At 46.3% G+C, this 24,290-nt stretch overlaps 2 protein-coding genes across 2 annotated transcripts in view; both read left to right on the top strand.

Annotated features, from left to right (window-relative positions):
• The window catches only part of FAF1 (Fas associated factor 1), a 163,834-nt gene extending 158,440 nt beyond the window's left edge, over positions 1–5,394 (top strand). The window contains exon 19 of the mRNA XM_008493946.2: positions 2,984–5,394. Within this exon, the coding sequence (XP_008492168.1) occupies positions 2,984–3,067 (84 nt within the window). The 3' untranslated portion in view covers positions 3,068–5,394. The remainder of the gene's footprint in view (positions 1–2,983) is intronic.
• A 15,810-nt stretch (positions 5,395–21,204) lies between these two features.
• DMRTA2 (DMRT like family A2) lies at positions 21,205–23,455 on the top strand. Its single transcript, XM_030455384.1, has 2 exons — positions 21,205–21,697; positions 21,943–23,455. The coding sequence occupies exons 1-2, from the start codon at positions 21,205–21,207 to the stop codon at positions 22,815–22,817; spliced, it is 1,368 nt and encodes a 455-aa protein (XP_030311244.1). The 3' UTR covers positions 22,818–23,455.
• The last annotated feature ends 835 nt before the right edge of the window (positions 23,456–24,290 follow it).

The raw sequence follows: 24,290 nt of genomic DNA, 5'->3' as shown, positions 1-24,290 counted from the left end.
GCTTTATCATTCTTCGCCTTCTAATTCTCTTTTAAAACACTTTAAGTTACAAAGCATCTTAGGTCTTATATTTCATATATTTGCAAGAGAAACCATATCTTTTGGTAGGAGGTGTGTTCATTAATAAGGCTTCTGTTCTTCCTAGTAAACAAACCACAAATAACAAAGTAGAAGCTGCAGAAGGGTTGTGGTGTGATAATTAAGTACAATGGCGACCCATATGAAGAGAAAATGCCAAGGAGCTAAAACAAAGCAACAACAGCTTTGTTTGTTGACAGATGTAGGAGCCATATTGTTAGTTAATTGGGTAATGGTGTAAACATTTGCAAACTCTGCTGTCCCTCAGTGAATTAAGCAGCACACTGAAATTATGGTGAAAAGCTGCACAGTCCTTTTGCTGCAGGTACCCCAGGATGCTCTTAGGTACCAGGACAGTGAGGAAGGGGCATCAGGAATTGTCATTGCTTAAGGTACTTGAAGTTTGTAAAGCTTAGAGAGTAGACCAGGATGTGTATCTTGAATTACACTGTAGTGAAGAATAGGTTTCCATATGGTTACAGTCTGGAAGATTGTGTTCATTGCCTTGGCTAGCTTTTCAGATTTATTTTTTTTTCCAAATGTTAGAGGCATGTTCTCTCTCTCCTCCCTTTTCTTGAAAAAAACAAAAAAGGCTGCAGGATTGGAAAATGGAGAGGTCTAATTAGACACTGGCTTGAACTGGAAAGAAGGAAAATTGCTACTCAGGTGCACAATACTTCATGTGCTGTGGATTGTTTTTTCCTCCCTTTCTGTGCCTCCGTGCAATGATGGAGTGTAGCAGAATACCAAAACATTAAAAAATGCAACAAGATACTTAATTAGCATACTTCTGTAATCACAAACTTAAATGCAGCACTTTGGCAGTTTTTTACATAACAGGTTTGCTTTCTAAGATAATAACCTTTCAATAATTTAAGCAGCATCTGTGCAGGAATGCATAATTGGACTGTAGATAATAGGAATCTAAAATTGAGTCTGCTTTTTATAAATTATTTTTCTCTTCAGATGTTTAGCAATAGTTCACCAGGGTGCATGAAGTTTAAGAAAATATGTTCCTTCTTTAGGAATTAGAATAATGCCTCTGGGTTGGTTTTTGTTGTTAATTCTGTATTTTTTTTTAATTCTGTTGCAATCAGAGAGGTGAAAATACATTTATTTCAATGGACTTACAAAGTTACGAGCTTTTAATATTTAAGGAACTAATTTCCTATAATTATCCAAGAAAACAGTGGAAATGCATGTGTATTTTAAGTTTGTCTGATTTAATTGGAGGGGAGAAAAAGAGGAGCAACCCTGGTTTTGTTAACTGGCAATAGGATTACTAAGTTATGCTTTTAAGGAAGACAATATATTTAGGTTTCTTATTAATTTGTAGTATTTGGTGTGCTTGACACTTAGTGTTTTAAAAAATTAATTTTAGAAAGCAGTGGCATGATATGATCAGAGATAAAACAATTTAACTTTGGAAAAAATGTTTATTGTTATGGATTTGCATCTACACCCATAGCATAAGATTGATAACCTATTATTTGCAAGCAAACTTCTGATAACTCACACAACAAAATAAACTAAACGAGAATTATTAGGGAAAATAAGTGTAAAAATGGAAGTGACATATTTCAGAGGTTGGTCAGATTAGAAGAAAGAAAATGAAGCTTTCTATAGGAAGCTTTGCAGCCTTCTGAATGATGCCAGAGCATTGGCTTCTAAACCTGAATCTCTGAAGGATGCTAAGACCCTTTTAATTATTTTTTTCTATATGAGTCATTTTATTCTGTAACATTTACAGTTAAATTTTATTTTCATATAAGATATTTATCCTATAGGCAGCAGTCTAGCTTCTAAATAGAATCTTTAACACAGAAGTTACAAATTACTATAAATAGAGAATTGTTTAGGTGCCCTGAGTGAAAGTCAGTGGCTGGGACAGTCAGGATGTTGAGCAGCTTGCAGGGTTTGGTGCTGAGATCCAAGTGCTGAAGAATTTTGGCAATAATGGTGCAGATAATGCCTGTATCATTATTTTCCAAATTGCATGGCATTTAACTCTCACTGGAATCCTCCTCTGTGCCCACCTGCAAAAGTGATTGCCCAAATACCTTTACAAACCCAGCAAGGAGTCAGGCTTCCAGAGAACAGCCCTATAACACAAATATATAAGTGTCTTCCTAAAAGATATATAGATACATAGTACTTATAATCCATATATATTTACACACATGCATAAATATATTGACTAGATAGGATGAGGAAGCTTTGCTTCCTCCCTTCCCCTTACTGCTTGGTGCTTTTGCTGTTCCCCTTGCACTGGCTGTGGTGTTGCTGACGTGGGTGCTCCTCACTTCAATTCACTTGCTGAGCAGTAAAATAACCAAACAAATAAAAGTGGAGGTTTTCTCCAGCCTCAGTTCCCTGAGGTGGCTGAGCAGCATCCCAGTGAGTGAAAGTCAGGGGTCTCAGACTGTGACTGGAGCAAGAAAAGGAGTTGGAAAATAAAGAAAAATAAAATTCCCCTTTCAAGGTGGAGATCAGGGTGGATTGGCTGCAGTGTTTGCACCATCACTGAAATTTTAGGTTACTTATTTGGGACTGTGGTTTTATTTTTCATCTTAACTCATGTCTTCTTGTGATCCTTCCCAAAGGCCTTAACTTTGACAAAAGCAGATGTATTGACACATTGATTTATGGTAGGAAAGCAGGCCTTGGAATGAATGTTGTGGGTTCTGTTTACTGATGTTACAGAATAACACCACCACCACACAAAATACAGTATATTAAGAAAAAGCTGCAACCTGGCAACTCACAACTCCCCAACTTCAGTATCACTGACAGAGGGACTCAAAAATCTCCCCAGTGAGAAATCTGCCCCAGGAAGATAAATGGTTAAAAAAACCAAACAAAACAAAACCTACTTACACATCTCTTCTTGATCTTATCTTTACAGGTGACCCAGATTGATCCAAACAAATCATTACTGGAGGTAAAACTGTATCCTCAAGAAACCCTTTTCCTAGAGGCAAAAGAATAGATGAAACCAGATTGTAGGACTGCTCATCCTGTGACAAGCCAGAGGCACAGTATTGAAAGGAAGACTTCTGTCAACACCACCTTGTACTGTCATCCAACTCAGTTCATTGTCATGACTTTGCCTCTTGCAAGAATCCTGAAAAAAAAAAAAAAAAGATAAAAACCCATAGCTACTTAAAGTTTCACATACATGAGTATATGTTTTCCAACCTCATTTAAATGAGCAGAGGATAAAATTCTGCTATGAACACTGAACATTACGACTCTGTTACTCACTTATCATCCAGCTTTTGTTATAATTAATGCACTGTTAAAATGTGAGTGATTGTTAAGTAGAATTTTTACTCCTCAAATGCCCCTTTTTCACCAAGGAACTTGGACATTTCTGCCTGTACTTTTGACACTAGAATGCTGTATATTTGATATCTCGCTGAGCCAGTGCTCTCATATATATGCATTTTATTTCTGTGTTTGAATTTCTACTCTGTCAACTAATTTAAAAAGGCAGAAAAAAAATAATGGGACATTCTCAGCCATGAAAATTTAACAGTATTATAGTAGAAAGCATATAATTTTTGTTAGTACTTTCTGACTTCTTTGATAAGATGTAAGGTTTTGTTTGAAGAATATAGTTTGGCATATATGCGAGATATTTATTTACTGGTTCTGCTTTGGGTCTCAGTTCTGATTCAGTTTAGGAAGTATTTTCCATTACATTGCAGTGTGTGAAACTGCTTATTGCATGATGTGAATATTTAAATAACATTAGAAACGGCCAGTACCAGAAACCTGGTATCTTGCCAACACTTCAGGAATCAGCTGCTATTGAATATCAGCTGTTAAAAACCTTTCAAATACCAGATACAAAAGTTCTTTATTTCTGATTGTGAAAGAAAGGGCAGTTCCCATTTTAGCAGTTTTCCTTCATTCTGGCACTTGTTTGTATCCTATTACTCTGCTGTTTTAAAGCACCTTGTTTGTTTCATCAAACAATGAGTATCTTAAGAGGTGGTGTAATAAGAAATCTGCCTTATTATTGCACACTTTGGACATTTTAACAATAGATTACTGATCCCATCTCAAATTAAAGAAATCCTAGTTCTCTTGTCTGCAATGTATGCACCAACTACCTGCTATCTGATGTGGAAAAATCTGGTACTTTAAATGTCTCAATTACAGAATGAGCATACTGAGTCTAAGATCCTAACTTACACTTGATGCCAAACCTGCATCAAAACTGGTTTGGTTAATTTTTTTTTTTCTGTTTTCCTTTTTTTTTTTTTTCCTTTTTAATCTCTGGTCTTACAGGATGGTGCACAATAGCACTACAGAATCATCATCTGCTAATCAAAGCTTGGCACATTGTTTTCTACATGTGTTTATATGTAGTTCATTAGTGTTTAGCAAAATGGGTTTTGATTTGAACATGTTATACTAAGAAGAAACCATTTGCACACATCTATTAGTCTTTCTTTTTTCTTCTTTGGAAGGATGGTAATATAAAATTAAATGTATGCCTATTATTAGGGTGTTAGTGAAGCCAATATATTGTTACCTTTACCAAAAAATGCAGATTTCTGAGCAGGGAAAGCCTTATTCTACCTTTTGTAATTCTGTAATTAGTGAGTGCTACATCAGACACTTTTAGAAGTGAAGTATCTATGACAACAGAAAGATAAACTTGTGTGTAATGGAAAGCTGAATGCAGACACTTCGTTCTGAACTTCTGTTTTCTTCCAAAAAAAAAAATCCACTATGTTTATTAAATAAGAAATTAACATTTGTAGGTTGCAAATTGAGGTGATGCTCTTTCTACCAACAATCACAGTTACACATACAGCAGGATTTTCAAGTGATGCATATCTCTTTTTTTTTTTTAGTTTTACTCTTCCTTCTAAGCTGGGTATTGAGGAAAGGAATTGCTGAAATACTGCTACACAAAGCAAAGCAATCTTTCAGCTGACTTGTTTATATTAATCTGTTTAACTTCTGTTTGATCTCATCAGGCTGTTTCCTCTCACTCAACTTTATTTCTGTATTTTGACTATATATTCTTTACTTTGATACTAGTTTCATAAAGTTATTAAATGTGGCTTGAATATTTGTTGAACTTGTTGAAGTCAGTGCTCCCAGGGTTTATTTGACCTTTTTTTTTTTTTTTTTTGTCAGTGCTTTCATTATTTTTACCCCCTTTGTTTATATTGCAGAATACACTGTCATTATCAAAACTCCTGGTGATAATTAACTGGAAGTGTTCAAAGTGGTGGCATTACTGCCCTTTGATATAAAGACACCAAGATCAGTATATAAAGATCATTCTGCCACAACATTAAAAAAAAAAATGTATCTCTCTCTAAATAAAACATTTATGATTTTGGTCCTTAAATACTTTGGGCCTGATTTCGAGAAGCAGCTCTCTAGAGTCACCTTTCCAAATTAAATTACACCTCCACACAAACCAATCCCTGTGTAGAAACAGGATTATTCTGTGCCATCATTTTCTGCTCTCCTAAACCATGGTTTTCTCCTCATGTGCTCTGGTTAATCCCCTGGTCAGGCTACAGACTAATTTTGTAATTCAGTATTACCCTAAAACTGTAACAGAGCAGAGCCCAGCCTCTACCTTTTTCTCTCCAGGTTCTTCCCATTCATGGATGATCATTAACATGATTAATGCATTAGTTTTAAGTCTTAAGGAATTACTGTTAATGAGTGGAATCCTGTACGATGTGTCAGCTTTCTTTATTGGCCTTCAGAGCATTATGGTGAAGGTGGGGTGATCTCTGGCTTTTGAAGAACCTTCCTGCCTATTGATGTTGGTGAATTAGTGAATATGCAGAACAGGAGATTTTGCTCTGCATTCTCTGCATATGCACTCTTAAATTTAGGGAGGGTGCTGAGAGTGTTTCTAATGGAGCTATGTGGGGGGTTTTGTTTATTCTTTTTAATGTAGCAGAAAAGGACTTTGGCTTTCATAAACTGTACCTACTCAGTGAAATTAGAAACTTCAAATAAATTTTCAATTACAGTAATGTTTCTATTAAAAAGTTATATGATTTCTACTCTTCAGTATCTGATTGGGAAAAACAGAATCTCCATGACACAGATTTGCAGAAGGGCTGAAGCAACTTCATTATCCAAGCCTCATCTCCAGACTCCCTAAACAGTGCACAGGAAGATTTCAGTGCCTAAAAATGGGGTCCACAACAAGCAAAAAAAAAAATAGAAAAATAGGTCTCCAAACAAAGTGAAGCAAAAAAAACAAGGACCAGTTCCAGGCAGAACCAGACACTGGTTGGAGCAGTCAGTAAGAAATGCTAAAGATGAAGTTGTCCTCTGTTCCCCACTGGAGTGAAGGTTTCCTGCTCTCTGATGCCCCAAGGTGCCTCCTTCCACTCAGGGTTCAACAGCACTGAGACCACACAGCAAGGTAAGCACCAAATCCTTCCTTCCAACACAGGACAAAGCACAGGATGCACTTTTTTTTTTTTTTCCTCTTTTTTTTCTTTTTTTAAACAGCATTGGTGGCTGTGTTCTGGGTCTTTCATGCAGTTTTCTCTGAGTTTTAGTTCACAGGGGCTGAAGGAGAAAGAAGCCCCTACATCAGATACTTCAGAAAACTTATTTCAGCACCACCATAGTACAGGCTGCTCCCAATGTCTGTCCTCACTCTCTGCTCTCAAAGCTGTCAGATTTATTTAAGTTTATTGAGAATCAGGAGTGTCAGTTTTGGGCTAGCAGGTGGGATGCTCACCTGGGCTCAGCTCTCCAGTCCTGACCAGTGATTGTTGATTGCAGACAAATGCCCTAGGAGGAGAGACAGAACAGTGATCCTGCACCCCAGCTGAATTTCCTTATCTGACTTTTATAAAAGAGAAGGCAACAAGGTAGCCTTTTTTTTCTTCTTCTTTTTTTCTTTTTCTCTCTCTTTTTTTTTTCCTTTTTTTTTTTTTTTTTTTTTTTTTTTTTGGACAGGTCATGAGAGAAAGCAGAAATTGCTGCAGACTGTACACATCATGATCCATTGTTCACTATCTGAAACCATTTCTTACAGATGATGGAGGTGGAGGAACACTAAATTCAGCACTAAATTCAGGATCCAGGCAGTTCCATACTCAATTTGGCACAGATCTGCAGTGCTTCCTGAAAAGCCAGCTCTGCCCCTTATCTTGTACTGGGACTGGGCTGACTAATTCAATTGAAAAACAATCTTTTTTTTTCCTGTTTTCAGATGGATCCAGGTTGCTGAGTGTTTTAAGTACACCAGCAGAAGGTGGAGCATGCAAGGGTGTGAGAATTGAAGGTGAGAGGAAGTCAGGGCTGGTTCTTATGTGGCATTATATTGATCATGGTTCTTGAAATATTTTTTTTAATGCCTTTAAAGTCATTGCCTTTGAATTTCACATTCACCTTTGGATTTCAAGCAAATTAGACGAGTGGTGTTAAAACAAATTTTGGTATCTGAAGTTTCTTTAAGTTCTGGGGAAGCTGGCAACCCAGAATTCAATATGAAGCCAGGCAGGAGGTACTGTGACCATGTGAAGTGAGGGCAAGGATCACTCAGCATCTCTTTCTGGTCACTACAGACCTGAGAGAGCAGCCCAAGCACCACACCTGCAGGAAAAAAATCAACTAAATGTCTCATTAGATAACAGAGAATTTGCTCCTCAGTCAGGGCTTTTCTCTATGGATTCTTTTATGTGTGATAAAGACTGAAGTCACACTGCAGCCTTAATAAAATTCAATTAAAATGTCACTCAGCTGCTGGTTATAGAAGTGGGCTTCATTAGTTCCTCTGCTGACAAAACTACTGGTTAACAGGATCATTATTTTGTACTTCCTACCAATGAGTTTCATTTCCTACTTTTCCAGGTCCATGTTGTGACAGTCTTCACAGTTCTTTGCTATTCACTTCCCATCCAGGCATCTTGAATGAGTTTGTGTCATTCATCATCATCCTCTCCCAGCTGGGAGCTTTTTCCAGATAATGTGGAAGCACCTTCACTAACACAGGCACCCACACAGATCCCTTGGGATGCTGCTGGGACCCTTTCTCCCTGTGAAAACTCTTGCTTACCACTTCAAGCTATCAATCTCTGAATAATACTCAGTTTGGTTTTTGGTTTTTTTTAATTTTCTTTCCAGCACACTTCCTGTTTCTCATATTTTTAATTTTTTTTTGCAGTTGTTCCTCATGGTCTGTCAGGAGTTTAGTTTTGGTTTCGTGTCTTAAAAATAACTTGCCACAGTCATGTTCTTTTCTGCTATCCATATCTGAGAATATTTCTCAATTGCATCCTTTAATGTGCTGGGTCACAAGGCTCAACTCTGCTGAGCCTTGTGCAGGCTTCTTCAGATGCATGTGTACTCCTGAGGATCTAAGACAGATTCTTCAAGCAGTATTTATTACAATCTGAGCCTTTTACCTGTGACTTAATTTCCCTTTTTTATCATACTCTTTATGCAGTTTGTTTTCTAAAGGAGAAATGCTACTCTGGTGATTTCTTTTTTTCTGAAATAAGGAATATAAGTATTTTTTCATTTACCTCAGAGTGTATTTTCTATCATTTTATTTGCCTCCAGCTTTATTTAACCTGTTGTCACAGTCCCCATTCTCCTCAGTTTCTTTCATGGGTATTCTATACCTTGTAACTACAGCACCCTACTCATGATCTTTTTGAAATTTACTGATTTACCTGATCTGTTGTCATTTGAAACCTTCCATTCTATTTTAGCCATTATAGAAGGTTAAAAATTATCCTGATATATACACTGAAATACTTTTCAGTTTGTCTAGATCCATTTATCTGGTTTATATCTGCTGATGAATTAGGAGTTTTCTTGTGTAAGGAAAAGTAAGCATTTCCAAAAACGTGGCAATTGAGAAGGGATTATTTTTTGACAGCTATAAACTCATGTTTACAGAGGAACTTAATAAATTATTTTGTGGCTCTAACTGAAAAAAATCTAGGGTTCCTTTAGAAACCTGTGAATTGCAGAGAACTCTGAGCTGCTGAAAAATACATCTACTGTTTCAAAGTTTAGACAGAGGTGGGAAAGACATTGTGGGGTTGTTGCAGTCTCCTCTACTCTAGAAAAAAATGAACTGAAGCTTGCAAGAGATTGTAAATTCATTGTAAAGTCTGATCAGTCCATTTTAACTTAGTTTACCAGTCTTCCCTGGTCATATGGAAAGTGGGCTTATGCACAGGTACTGCAAGCATCAAAGTACTCCCAGCTGGAAGGTATTGAGAGATAGAAAACATTGATTTTATAAGTAATTTCAAGGCAAATGTGCAGTTTGCTCCTTAGGCAATCATATTTTAGCAGCTACAGTGTTCTTTCGTAATTCTCTATATTTTAAATGGTTTTAAGTGTATTTTTTCCTGAAGACAATGCTTATTGTTGTATTTGCCATCTTGTCAGGGATTCCCTATGCACGAGCAGTGCTTTTTATCAGTCAAAAAAATGCCAGGTTTGGCAGAATACACATTCTAACCAGTTAACCCTTTGGGTATTCCTCATTTTGCTTTACAAACACCCTCCTAGCTTTATTAGCATTTACCCAGCTGCCATGATAAGTCTCCTTCTGGAACTGAACCCTATTCCTTGTGAAATTAACACAATTTTCCTAAATGAATCAAAGTCGTGATCAACCCCAAACTCTGCTTTTTATTAAAACAAAAAAATGTGGCTGCTAAAAGAAATTATTAAGAAAATAAAAGTTAGATTAACACCACTGGATTCCATAAGCCACTGGCTGCTTGATGTCTGATCTCAGCTTCACTGTGGTCAAAAAAAAAACCCAAAACACTGCTAAGATGTTACTGTGGTTCTTCAGTCACAGCACAACCAATGGCAGTAGCCACAAGTCATGCTCTCTGCTGAAAGAGACATAAATAATAGTATTTAAAGTCACCACGTTGCCTTTGTGCCATCCTGTAGTAAAACAATTTCCCATAAGCAGGCTGAATCCTTAGGAGACCAATTAAACAAACTTTATGGCAGTTATGCACTACTGGGTTGGTGAAAAGGGGCTGGTCACAGCAGGGTAAGAAGCAAGCTCATAAATGAAGTGAAGCTAAAGCAGAGTAGTAGGAAAGAACAACAGAAATTATTCTGACAAAAATAAATAAATGAAAAAGCTTTTAAAGGGTTGTTACGAAAATATTAAGTTTGATCTTTGTGTTTGTAATTCCAGTTTCTTAATGGATTCCTTTTCCCAACAAATTGTTATTTCCCATTATTTTAAAAGCATAATAGGAAATAAGAATTTTTTTAATGACTTGCTTATCTTATAGCAAGGAATTCATCTTCCTAGGGGAAGTGGAAATGATTGCCCTCAAAGTGTAATGTGGATGTTTAAAAAAATCTTCCAGTTACCATAATTACAGATATTCTTTAATGACAGGCAATCCACTTATCTCAAACAGAAAATGGATTTGCAGGTTACTTATGACCCACTAGGAGAAAGAACTGATAATCAGTAATAAAATAGGTTGGGTTTGTATGATTTTTAAGCACAGAAGAAGGCTGAAGACTTCAAACACTGTGTAACATAAGAGTAGATGTATGATTGCTCCAGCACTGCAGAAAAATATTGCCTTCCCACCACTAAATAGGAAATTAATTATTTTATAGGAGAAAACTGCTGTTAATAATGAAGAAGAGACCCTGTTCTTACAGAAAAAGTATTATCCAGAGTTGGAATTAGGTAAATAAAATAGATCTATGCTATTAGAATCAGTGATAAATTCTTAGCATGCTGTGTCAAAGAAGGAAGCCTCTCCTTCAGCACTAATCACCAAAAAGAAGACAGGAGTTATTTTGATGAAGGATTTCTTGGCAACCAGCTTGTCCTGCCCTAAGTAATGAAAACCTCCAGAGCTGGCAGGAAAAAAGCACAGCAGCTCTCCACCCAGAATAAGGGAAAAAAAGCTTTGCACGACTTCTTCAAGCTCACTTTGTTTTACCAGCGATCCTATTGCTCAGTGTCCCACAGTTAAACTTTCTTGAGAAACCCTCGGGTAGCACAGTGTGCTAAACGGGGAAGCAGAACTCGTCTCTGAGATTCTACCGTTCCCTGACTCCTCATCCCGGAGGATTTCACCCGTTTCAAACACCACCTTGTTCAGCCATTCCCATCCCTTGTCCCGGCACCTTGCCGGTCACTTCTCCCAGAGCCTCACGACCAAGTGCGAGCTTCACAACCACGTCAGGACTTTTCTCCCCCGTGTTTTTTTTGTTGGTTGGTTGGTTGGTTGTTTTTTTGTGGGTTTTTTGTTGTTTTGTTTTTTTTTTTTTTCTTTGCGGGACGGTACCGGGTTTCCTGGCCACTCGACAGGAGGTACCTGGCAGGGCCGGCTGAGGCCACAGCCGAGGCGCAGCGGCCCATGGGCCACCCCCGGGGGAGCCCTGGGTGTCAGGATGGGTCCCGTTCCGGGCTCGACGGGGAGGCGGGGAAGCGGCAGCCCCCCGAGCAGGGGCAGCCCCCTGTGCCTGTGCCTAAGGGGCACCGGGGCGGCCCGGAATGGGGAAAGGAACCGATCCCGCTAGCGGGGTTCCGGGAAGCCGCCCGCTCCCACCAGCTTCCCCTCGGCCCCTCCTGGGCAGGGGAGAAGCCGCCGACGGAAAAATCCCCACCGGGGATCGGGTGGGCCCAGCGGAGCAGCCGTCGGCCCTGGGTGGCCGTGGGATGGGCAGCGATCGGAGCGTCCCGGGAGCGCCTGTCCGGGGCGGCTGCCCCCGGGCTGCCCTTCCTTAGCAGCGGGCGCTGATCCACAGTCGCGGGGGAAAGGGCCCCGTCCGCCCTCCCCCTCCCCGAAAATAAACCAACAACAACAACAAAAATTTAAAGTCGGATTAAAAGGGTGGGGAGAAATTAAAAAAAACTCGTTGCTTGCGCTTGGCGGCGTCGTGTGCGCTGCCCCGCGGGCGTGGGCGGAGAAGGGGCCGCTCAGCCCTGCTCTGGGCGAGGAGCCGTGCACGGAAAAATAAATAAATAAATAAATTAGTATTAGTGGAAAGGAAAAACCATAAACCAAAAACCAACCCAAAATATGGAGGCGAAAGCGACTGCATTACCCCAGTGCTGCCCGGTCCCGCAGGGCTGATGGCAACCGGCGCGGCAGCGGGATGGGGCTGAACGGTGGTGGATGGTGAATGATCCATCATTAAGTTAAGAGCAGTCTGTGTTTGCATAAGGGCCCCATTAAACAGTGTATGTTAACTGTAAAAAAGAATACAAGAATTAAATTTTTTTTCCCCTTAGTGCGTGTGGGTTTTGATGTGCTCTTGAAGCGCCTCTCTTCTCCCGCCCTTCCGCAAACACCCTCAATATGTCTCTTTAGCCATATAGGTTGTATTTATCTATCGCATTCCGGGAGGATTGTTAAGCTCCTGAGCTCCTAGGGCAACAAACATGGAGGTGGGGGGGAAAATCCTCCAGCAAATCCGAGCGGGGTTGTCATGATCATGAATAAAAATAAAAGGCTTAATCTTCTGCTTTCGACTAATGAAACAATTTAGTCTCCAAAATATGGAAGCGCAGAGCCGGGCTGGGGCAGGGCAGATGCGGAGCCGCCCAGGAGGGAGAGAAGAAGGGGGCTGTCCGCACCTCGGGGTGCCGGTCCCGCTGTCCCGGGTGGGGGCACTTCCCCGGCCGCCCCCGGTCCGAACGGGCCGCGGTGCCCCAGCAGGCAGGAGGGAGCTCGAGGGTTTTTAATTACACTCCTTCCCTTTGCTCCCTTCATTTTTCTGCACCCTTTGCAGTGAGACACACTTGGAATCAGAGTGGTTGTGACATTTTGGTGGCAGCTTATTGTGCGGAACACTTAAAGTTTAAAAAACAATCCCCATAGAAGTTGAGGGGCTTAAAGCAGCCCCCTTTGTGGGGCAAGACATAGAGTTTTGATTCTGGACAATGGTGTTTCTCAAATTTCTTCCAAAAACCTGCACCCCATCTGTGATCTCAATGAAATCGCTATTCTCTCTCCCTTCAATTCATTTGGCAAAGGCGAAGCAGATGCATGGGACGGGGTCTGAATTTTAATTATTAGGTTTTACCTGAAACAAAACAGCAAATCCTTTTTACCATGTGTTTGAAGTTAGGAGACGGGTAGGGGAATATAAAATATAATTAAAAAGCTCTCGGATCGTTAGGGAGCTGACAAGAGCCGTTTTAATGAACCTCTCGGAGCGCCCTATGGTAAATTAGCAGAGCCGAACTTTCCTGAGTCATTCTGGCTCTAAACTGCTACCTCCTCTTTACCTGCGTGTATGTGTGAGCTTACGTTTCAACCTCTGCACCACACGCGTGTTTTCCTATGCCACGGATAGAGCCTTGACACGCTGGCTCCCTCCGGAGCCCTCACTGCCCCGCAGCCACCTGCAAGGTGATGGGGAGAAGAGGAAGGGAGGGGGGGAGAAGCCCCCACCCCGTCCCGCTGCTGCCTGTCCGGGCCCCGCTCCACCGTCCCGGGGAGACTTGTAGAGCTCCCAAACCTTCCGAGCCCCCGGGGAACCGCCCCCAAAACCACCACCATCACCTCCCCCCCCCCCCCCCCCCGGCCCTCCGCGCATTATCTCAAAGTGCATTTAACCATCAATAAGGTGCGAAGGGAAAATTGTCTGTCACTTTAATCCATGCCCGAGGGGCTGGGAAATAAAAAGGGAGAGGGAGAAGGAGGGTGAGAGAGAAAAGGAAAGGTCTTAAAAGAGCCTAAAATCCATACAAGAGCTGTGGGAATGCGGGAGCCAGGCTCTGCTCTCCCGGCCGTCCCTCAATTAGCAATAAGCTGCCAGTACAAGGGCAGCGGTGCCTGCGAAGATGAGCAGCTTTGGTGAAGGAGACCATCCCCTCCGCCTCTCTGGGAGGACGGACCCACCTTGGGGCCGGGGTTCCGGGGGGCTCCGGTGGGCTCTGGGCTCCCCTCGGGCAGCCCTGGCCCACGCTGGGATCCCTCTGCGGGAAGGGAAAATTCCTACCCGCGTTCTCCGCGTCTGTAAATCCGCTGAATTTGTGTCTCCGGGGGTGGGTGGAAGAGGGGGAGAGCACCAGGGGGGGGAGAGGGGATGATGGGGGGGATGTCGGCATCGGCACCTCCGGAGCCCCTCCCACCAACCCCGCGCCGACGGCTGCCCCCGGGCTGGGGGTCCTGGCTTCCCCCTCTTCAGGGAGAGGAGGTTTCCCACCCGCCCGCTCCGCTAAAGCGATTTAGATTTCTTTCCCCTCCCTTGGGAAGCCTCAACCCGAGTCTCAGCCGCAGCCGGGGACATCAGCCAGCGCCAAAGGCCCGGGGGACGGAACCCTGTTTTTTAATTTTTAGCTCCAGCTCACGGGGTAGAGGAGATTTTTGTGTTGTGTTCTCGCTTTTTTTTCCCCCTCTTTGTGTGCGTCTGTGTGCGTGTGTGTGGATGGGCACAAGCTCTCAGAGAAAAGAAATTTTAGAGTAACAACTAAAGGCTTTCTTGTGCAGTTATTTTAAGGGCTTTGTTCAGTGCCTGAAGGGGGATGCGCCCATTTGTTCAGGAGGGGATTCATCACATGCCCCTTTCATGTGAACCAGAGGTTAACAACCTAATGAGCACTTGGTGAAGAGATGAAGCGTGTAAAGAGCCCGATTTTCCCAAATCCTGGGCTGCTGTCTTGGGGATGTGCTACTCTAACCTCTGCTGGGCTAATAGTCTCAGCACTTCCAGCGGGGAGGCCCCGGGAGGCAACCGGGTCCAGCAGTGCTCAGGCAGGGCAGCATCAGCGAGACAGCCCCTTTCCAATGCCCCACCGGGGAGCCGGGGGGGCCCATCCCCTCCGCTACATATGTTGGGTCAAGTCTCCCCATTGTGAGCGTGTAAAAAGGTGTAAAAACTCAATCATCTGTAGCTTTTTTAAAGGGAGGGCTTACCCTGGATTTGTTGCATAATGGATTGTTAAAAAAGTAGAGGGTTGAATTAAAACTGTTCCCTAGTCACTTTTAATTAGACCACTCTATTTAATTAGCAAAGTTGAAACATGCAATTAAAATTAGCTCAGTTTAGCACATATTAAAGGAAATGGGGGACGCAGGTCCGGCTCATATTAAAGCGAGTCGGAGGAGAAATGGCGGAGAAGTTTGAGCCTAAGTGAAATGACTCCGTAGAGGTAATTCAGCAAGAGACCATCTGTTAGAGGACCCGCCGTCCTCCCCTTAATTACTAACCCGCTCCTAATGTCTCTATAATGACCGTCCCCTCAACGCCAACGCGTTACGCTCGACCAGTGCCGCTGGATGGTGCAAAGGACTCGGGGAGGTTGTAGATGTGTACATTTATGATGTGCTGTTCCCTAAAAGCCCAGGGCTGGGACTTGTGCCGGGCCTGGCGGGTACCCCGGTGGGGTCAGGCAGCCCCGGCCCTTCCCGTCGCGTCCCCGGGAGGGTCCCTGTGGTGTAGCCGCTGAGCTGCGGGATGGAGAGAAGCCCACGAAGGAATATGTGGAGCCCCTATTTTCCCTTCTTTCCTTGCATAAATGTCTTTCCCTTGTCTCCTTTTTTCTCGCCCACTGGGAGCGGGGAAATGGATTTAATAATGTTTCAAATACTTGAGAAGCCCGGGCTGACGGGAACTCCGTCTGCCTTTTCCTCTCCGAGATCTGCAGAGGTTGCCTGGACTAGGAGGAATGTGCCTTTTTCTTGTGGGGAGGAGGGGTGGGAGGGTAATTTTCATTCTTGTAATATTGGTTTGGGGATAATTACTTTTAATGTCAAAAAGATTTAGTTTAATATCATCTCTATTAGGCTGCTGGGCGGATAATTAAAAGTGAAGATGATAGCAGCAGGGAAACAGATGGCATTTGCTTACTTTGATTCAGTAGGTAAATAATGAAAAAGTCAATGGCAAACCCCCTAGAACAATTGAAACCTTAAAGAGCACTAACATTAGCAGGTACTTACAAACTGTCTTCCGCTAAGAACGAGATGAAAATACACTAATCAAGAACTATATTTCTCTGGGATGCTTCCGGGCGCTGCGCTGCCTCCAGGCGTGCGTGTCTCGCCTTCCCCTGCATGGCAGCCAATAGACAGGCTCTTTTTAATTAAGATTTTACTACTGTAATTGGGGGAAGATGCAGCGGCACAGTTGCATGCAGCCTCTCAAACTTTTGCACGATACACAGGAAGCCTTTAGGTGAATCAATAGGAGTGGGGAGAGAAATAAACACCAGGGAAGACCTTCTTAAAAATAGATGGGGGGGGTGGGGGTGGAAATTGGTCTCGTGTTTTACCGAGCTGCCCCAGATGTGCGCACTTGGCGCGTTTCGGGAGGATAATTACCCGGGGCACCACGCAACGAAACGCGGCGTTTCATTTGATTTCATTTCATTTCTGTAACGAGGTAACGTCGCTTTTCATGCGTCTGGAGGGTGCAGGTTGCCCAAACCGAGGGCGAAGCTACCGTGTGTGTGTGTCTGTGTGTGTCTGTGTGTGTGTGTGTGTGTGTGTGTGTGTGTGTGTGTGTGTGTGTGTGTGTGACACCTCGCTCCCCCCGGGACCGGCATCCTCCTAGCACGGCAATGGCTCTGGCCGTGGGGAGAGCCCCTCGCCTCCGGCCCTGGATCTGGCCCAGACGCCTTGTGCCAAACCTGGGCTGCTCCTCCGGGGCCCGGCGAGCCCCTGCGGAGGGGCAGCAAGGAACTGGATCCACGTCTCTGTTCTTCTGGTGGTTTTGACAGTGCCGGAAGGAGCTTCCAGAGCCCACCTGGGAGCGGAACGGCTCTCGGGGTTTTTAAAAGTTGCATTTCGCTGGGTTTGAAGGAATTAATTTCTCTTTCCTCGTAACCCGGTGGTTGTCCCTTCTTCGCTTCCCCAGCAGCTGGAGCACGGCTACTCCGTGGCTTCCTAAAACAAACATCCCCCCCTCCAAGAAGGACATGAGAGCAGAGATGTAAATGAAGATTTTATTGTGCCTATCAAACAGAAATGAATTGCAGTAGGAGAGAAGGAGGGAAAAAGAGGGGAGGACAGCAACAACAAACATACTCCCGTACATACTCTCGCACACGCAGAGGGCTCTGGAAGGCCAGGACAAAGCTGAAGGGAGACCTTACCCCATGGCAAGCCCTGACCGCGGCTCTGCTGATAGGGGCAAACTCACAGACAGGTTGTGTTTTGTTTCATAAAAATCTGTGAATTGTGCACACTGATTGTCTAGGTTCACAGTGAAAGCTTCCACAGGAAAATAACTAGAGGAGAGAAATTATGATTATTTTTAAATCTCAGACCAGTGAGACGTGAGGCTCTAGGCTTCGCGGCTCTCTTTTTCTAAAGGCATTTTGTAAGAAAACAACGACAAAAAACTATTTGAGTCACACTTGAAAGTGCCTCGTTCAGCGACCAAAGCTGGAAAGAGGAAAGAGCAGTTTCTCTCAGCCCGAAGGAGTGTGCCGGGTCCGGAGAGGGGGCCGTGGCTCCGGGGTCTACGGTCACCCCGGTGGGGAGCGACGGCTTCGCCATCAGCCCCCACTGATGGAGAGAGGGGAGCAGAGGGTGGGGGACCGCTAAAGGCTCTGATATATCGGGGACCTTATGACAATTGTTCTCAGTGATTGCTGACGCTTGGGGCTGTATGACATATTCTTACTATATATATATATTTATATATATTTATACGTATATATATTTAATAACTCCCGACTATTTTGATTGTGCGTCACACTTAAAAGGCGATAGATGGGGAAGTGTTTTGGATGAGGGGGAGCCTGTAGCGCTGACTTGGGATAAACATCAGAAACAGACCCCGGGTGTTTAAGCGCTCAGCGCGAAGACACTGCGTCCTAACTCTTCCTTTATTGCCACAGGGGAAAATGCTGCATGAGCCTGCGGAAACTGTGTGTAACGCCTTGGGATGGAGATGCTACACTTTATGTAGTCAAACTTCTATATTGTCGTTTGCCATGTTACTAACGGGATGAGGCTCTGAACAGAAATCACCGCATTTCACTGGCTGGTTAATGACCCACTGTTGGTTTGGGGTTTTTGAGTTTTGGTTTATTTGTTTGTTTGCTTTTGGTTTGTTTTGGGTTGAGTTGTTTTGTTGACTCACTTTATTTTTTTTTTATTATTTTGCTGCCACGCTTGTTTCAAAAATACGTTATCTTAGAGCGCCCAAACCGGAAAGGATAACCCAGCCCTTTAACTTAAATCGAAGCTGAACGAAAAAGGAACCGGGGAAATCAGCGCAACTCGCATCCTGTGTTGCTGGTGATGGCAGGCTGATGCCTCGGGCGGGAAACTATATGAAAAAAAAAGCCCTAAAACAACTGCAAAACCAAGCGAAACTAACTGGAAGAAAGGAGAACATTTTATCCGTGGCAAGCCGACACAAAGTATTACTTCAAACGTTTCTCATTCATTGTGATTGAGTTCCACGAATTCCCAATTAAATCAGGTGATCTGAGTAATTGTCCCCGGAGAGTAAAATTAGTGGTTGCAACTAAAATTTAAACGGGTATTTTGGCTTCGCGGCTGTTTTAAATAAAGGTGTTATAACACCTAAATCACGAGGACTGTGTGGCAACTGCACGCACGGAAAGTCGTGTGAGAAAGCGATCGTTTAATAAAAATAAAAGTAATGATAGGGGAAAAAAAAAAAGAGAGAGAGAAAGAGAGAGGAAGTAGGATGTAAGTGATAGAAAGATGTAAAGATATAGAAAAGTTTGAAGGCTCTGCAATTGTGCTTCTGGCAGCCACAGAAGGAATGTGACAAAAGGGAAGGGGTAGCGGAGCACAAGCCAGCGCCGCTTGTCCTGCAGCCTCCGCGGCACACCGCGGCCCTGAGTAGATCCCGGGCCGCGGAGGGAGCGGCGGGCGGGACCGTGCGGCTTGCTCGATGCACAACCCGGGGCTTTCTTTCCTCCCGTCTCGGGTGCCCGAGGGCCGCGGCGGCAGGAAACCCGCCCGGGGGGAGATCTGTCAGGTGGGGATGCTGAGGAAGGTCCAGCAGACGGTGACGGCGCCGGGGACGGAGTTATGGACACACGGAACAAAGAACTTTGCAAAAGTGCCGAGAAGGATGGAGATCCCTCGTGGGAAGCCGGGAGAAGGAGCCGCCAGTATTCCCACCGAAGTGCTACCTCCTCCCCGTTACCAGCGAGGGTGACGTCAAAGCCGGGTGGTTAAAGCTAAAACAAAAGCTTCGGGGTCAATATACAGTTACCAGCCCCACAGCCTCCTCCTCAAAAATCAAACCCTCGGGTTTATTGTCCCCGAGGGGAAGGAGCCTGTTGAACATGTAGTCACGCCAGCAGCTGGCAGGAGAAACGAACCAACTTCACTTTCTGAGGAGCGAAGGGCGGGCAGGGCTCTGGCCGGCTACAGGCGCAAGGAAAATGGCAGGAAAATCACGGGAAAATCAGACTCACCTCGGGCTTCCCCCTCCTGCGGCAGCACTTGCGGGATTCACCTGCAGTGGTGGAGGGAGAGGGTGGAAAGGGAGAGAGAAAGGGGGTCGAGCGAAGGAAGGCAGAGAATAAGGGAAGGAATGAAGGAAAAAAGGAGAGAATGAAGGAAAAAAAGGAGGGAATGAAGGAAAAGGGAAGGAGGAAAGGAAAAAGGAAGGGGGTGAGGAAAAAGGAAGGAGGAAAGAAAAAAGGAAAGAAAAGGGAGGGATGGAAAAGGGAGGAAAGGAGAGAGACGTTACATACTATTATAAAACAAAATCTCCAGTAGGAGAAGGGAGACCCATAAATTGAATTGTCACCTTCCACGGTCTATTTCCCCCCACCCTTTTGACAAGTGAGACCCAGGGGCGAAAAAAAAACCAAATTAAAAAAAAAAAAAAAAATAAACCTCAGCGTTTGTCAAGGCGAATACCATTTCGCCCGGAATAACGAAAAGCCAGGCTCAGGTAGCGGGAAGCGGGACCGCTTCCCTCACGCCCAGACACACGGGACAGACAGACAGACACACAGAGGGCACACGGGGGGACGCGGTGGCCGCTCTCCCGCCGTCCCCCCCAAAGGACCCTGGCTGCGCACAGGCGGGAGCTGCGCGGTGGCGGCGGAGCCTCCGGGCGGACGCGGCGTCCCCCCGGGCGGCCAATCAGCGCGGCGCTTCGCGGGCCTGGCCAATGGCAGGCGCCACATTGTTGTCCAATGCTGCCCTAATGGCAACGCGGGGCGCAACAATAGCGCGAGTGGCGCGCGGGAGGCGCGGTGGCCAGCGCGCGCTCTGCCTCGCAGCTCACCGGCCGCACGCGCCAGGCGGTGGCGGTGGCGCGGGTGTCCCCAAGGGGGGGGAGCTGGGGTCCCTCTGCCCGCTCCCGCGACCGCCGTCGGGTTTTTTTCCTGCCTCTTTCCTCCTCTTGACAACCGGGAGCCTCGCTTCTCAGCTCGCCGCGGAGGCTGAGCCCAGCCGAGCCGTGTCAGGCCCGGGGGGGCAGGGGTGCTCGGGCTGCTTTTCCGCCCGGCTGCGGTGCTGCTGCTCGTGAGACGGGGTGATTCGTTTATTTATTTAAACAGAAAAAAAAAAAAAAAAAAAAAAAAAAAAAAAGAAAAACAAAAGAGAAAAAAAATTATTTTCTTCTGGATTTTAGCCTCCGCGGCTTGTGGCGAGGGATCCTGTCGTTGGAAGGTGCCGGATTGCTCTCTGAAGGGACTCTTAACTGGTGATTGTAGTTCAAGGGGGGAAAGGGGGAGCTGAGCTTAGGGAGCAGCTCGGGTTTCCAGCGGAGCACCGCGGAGAGGGGCGATCCCGCAAGCGCGGACGGCAGAGCTCGGCTTTGAGCCCGGCGCGATGGACTTGGTGCTGACCTGCCAGGTGCGCAAGGAGAGGAAGGAAGCGCGAAAGAACTAAGTTTTCTTGGATTGTTTCGAGTTAGATTCGCTTTTCGCGAGCGGTGGGGAGGGCGGGAGTGTGCGGAAAGGTTCCCGGCTCCCTTGAACCCCACTCCGGAGCCGTGTGCCGGTGCAGGGGGATAGGGGCGGCGGGGATAGTCGCGGGGGTTTGCATGTGGGCTTAGTGTGCATCCTCGCGTAACAGCGCCTGAAGGCTCCGGAACCGTCTCCGCGTTCGGTCGCGGGTGCGCCGCGGGGGTCCCCCACCCCGCGTCGCTTTGGGGGAAGTTAAGAAGGGGTGATCCCTCTTTCCGGGCGGGCTTGCCAGGATGGAGCTACGGTCCGAGCTGCCCAGCGTGCCCGCCGCGCCCCCGCCGGTGCCCCCCAGCTCGGTGGCGGCGGCAGCGGCGGCGGCGGCGGCCACGCTGCCGGTGAGCGTAGCCGGGAGCTTGCTGCGGGCTCCGCCGCTACTGCTGCGGGCGGCCGAGAAGTACCCGCGGACACCGAAGTGCGCCCGGTGCCGCAACCACGGGGTGGTGTCGGCGCTGAAGGGCCACAAGCGGTACTGCCGCTGGAAGGACTGCATGTGCGCCAAGTGCACCCTCATCGCCGAACGCCAGCGCGTCATGGCGGCCCAGGTGGCGCTGCGCCGCCAGCAGGCCCAGGAGGAGAACGAGGCCCGCGAACTTCAGCTGCTCTACGGCACGGCCGAAGGCCTGGCCCTGGCCGCCGCCAACGGCATCATCCCGCCCCGGCCCGCCTATGAGGTCTTCGGCTCCGTCTGCGCCGGAGGCGGCGGCGAGGGAGGCGCCGGCGCCTCAGGTAAGACCGCGCTGTGCGCCCTCGGGGGGAGCCCGGGACCGGCGGTGAAGGGAAAAGGAGTCGGGAAAGGCGGCGGGGGTCGGGTTGCTGGGGGGAGTCCGGGACCGGCGGTGAAGGGGAAGGGAATCGGGAAAGGCGGCGGGGGTCGGGTTGCCGGAGGGAGCACGGAGCTGCGGCTCCCGCCTGGGGCAGCCGCACTGACGGTCTCTTTACTTCTCCCACCCACTCTCCATCCCGTCCCGCAGAGTCCAAGATGCAGAAGTTCGAGCTGTTCCCCAAGACGCTGCTGCCCAGCCGCGCCGTCACCCCGCAGCAGGCGGGCGGGAAGCCGCTCTCCCCGGACGGCGAGTCCGTGCCCGGCACCTCCTCCCCGGAAGCTCGCCACGGTTCGGGCTCGGAGAACGGGGACGGCGAGTCCTTCCTGAGCTCGCCCGTCTCCAAAGGCCCGAAGGAAGGGGAGGAGAGCCCGGGCTCCATCAGCCCTCTGGGCTCGGACTCGGGCTCGGAAGCCGATAAGGACGAGCAGGACCCGTCGCCCTCGGCCGGCGGCCGGCAGCGGACTCCCATCGACATCCTGACGCGCGTCTTCCCGGCGCACAAGCGCAGCGTGCTGGAGCTGGTGCTGCAGGGCTGCGGCGGGGACGTGGTGCAGGCCATCGAGCAGATCCTCAACAACCGCGGCCCGGAGAAGGGCCCCGAGGAGAGCTGGGCTCGGGACGGCGCCTTGCAAGGCCTTCCGCCCACCCCCGCCACCGCCGCCCATCACCGGCCCTTGATAGCCGGCGCCATGGCCCCCGCCATCGGCACGCTGGGCAGCCGCTCCGCCTTCTCCCCCCTGCAGCCCAACGCCACGCACTTCGGGGCCGAGGCCGGCGCATACCCGCTGGGCACCCACTTGGGACTCAACCCCCTGCGCCTCGCCTACTCGGCCCACAGCCGGGGACTGGCCTTCATGACCCCTTACTCCACGGCCGGGCTGATGCCCACCCTCGGGTTCCGGCCACCCGTGGATTACGCCTTCAGTGACCTCATGCGGGACCGCTCCACCGTGCACAAGGAGCAGGTCTACTCCGGCGGGCTCTACGGGCCCATGGTCAACAACACCCCCGAGAAGCAATAGCCGGGGTGGCTTCCTAAAGCTCGTCTGTGTAGAGGTAGCTAGGTAGGCACGGGGGGGATGGACACGGGTGGTTTTCTCCCCCTTTTTCCTCTGTACAGCCCGTGATTGCGTGCAGAGCCCGGCGTGGGAAGACGTAGGTGTATGGAACCGGTGATAAAGGTGCACTTTTCATTGTCACTCTTTGTTGCTTATGGCCATAAGCATGGATATCCATGGTGCGTCCTGGGGTGTGTACACAGACCCACACACCCACCCCTCTTTTCCCCCCCCCCCACACATACACACACATATATATATGTATACTAGCAAGTGTATAATGTTATAAAATGGAAATCTAAGTTATTAATGTAATGCGTAGGTGAACATGGTATTAACGTTAAGCTAAAGGTTAGACAGCTCATTGTAATACTTACCAGGCATATAGGTTAAAAATATTGTCAAATTGAAAGCCTTTTCCTTCCTGCCCCCAGAAATGTTACAATCTGTATATAACATTGGAAAGTAGATATATTTGTAACTGTCCGTAGGACCCCGGCGCCAAGGGTTTAATGAGCCTCCTTCATTTGTGATCTGCAAGAAAATTGCTTTCTTGTCCCGATGTAGCAAACTTCTTGCTGTTTCTAACAGGTAATTCTGTGTTTCCATTTCATATAAATAAATGTTATTTTCTATTAAAAAAAAAAAATCGGTCTTATAAATGGCAAGTGGTATTTTATGAGGCAGTGGAAATGTGTTTTGGGAAGTTCATTTGACAAGTACAGTCAATATTTAAAGGATTTTATGGAATTAGGACAAACATGTTTATTACATTTTTAACATGGTCAAAACAGATTTTCTTCTGAAGATTTATAAATAAAACCAAATATAAACCAGAGCAATCTCCTTATCCACCAAAACTGTCAAAAAAGTTTATTTGTGGTTCTGGTCTTTCTGTTATTTATGCCAGAAAAAAAAAAAAGCGTAAATTTAAGCAGGATTTTTTTCTTTTTATATCTTTCTGTTTTTTGTCATATTTAAGAAATATGGCATTGTTACAGAGAAAAAAAGCACAGTTAAAGCAAACACCTTGCTGACCATGGGCTCTGTAGCAACAGCGAGGTGCTTTCCTCTCATCTCTAAAACCTGGATATGTATATTAATTGTGTCTATATCAGAACAAGGAATATACAATTATGAATTTTTTTCAGAACATGTTTGCAGCAAGGCGTGAATGAGCTCAGACACCACAAACTCCACGCGGGGTTTATTGTGCAGGGAAGTTTTCCCAGGTTTACTTTTGAAACTGTCTCCTTCCAAATCCTTCCCCTCATTTCAAGAGCACGCCTGGGGTTTGGGTTTTATTTTTAGTGGTTTGTTGGTGTTTTGGTTTGTTTTGTGGTTTGGTTTTTGGTTTTTGTTTTTTTTTTTTTTGGCAACGGTGTCTGATTATTCTTCAAGACCAAAAATAAGGAGGGCATTCCTGCCTCCATTTAT

This window comes from Calypte anna, chromosome 8 (genome assembly GCF_003957555.1).
Source record: "Calypte anna isolate BGI_N300 chromosome 8, bCalAnn1_v1.p, whole genome shotgun sequence".
Lineage (NCBI taxonomy): Eukaryota > Metazoa > Chordata > Aves > Apodiformes > Trochilidae > Calypte > Calypte anna.
The sequence above is the reverse complement of the archived record's forward strand: the minus strand, read 5'-3'. Positions and strand labels throughout refer to the sequence as shown.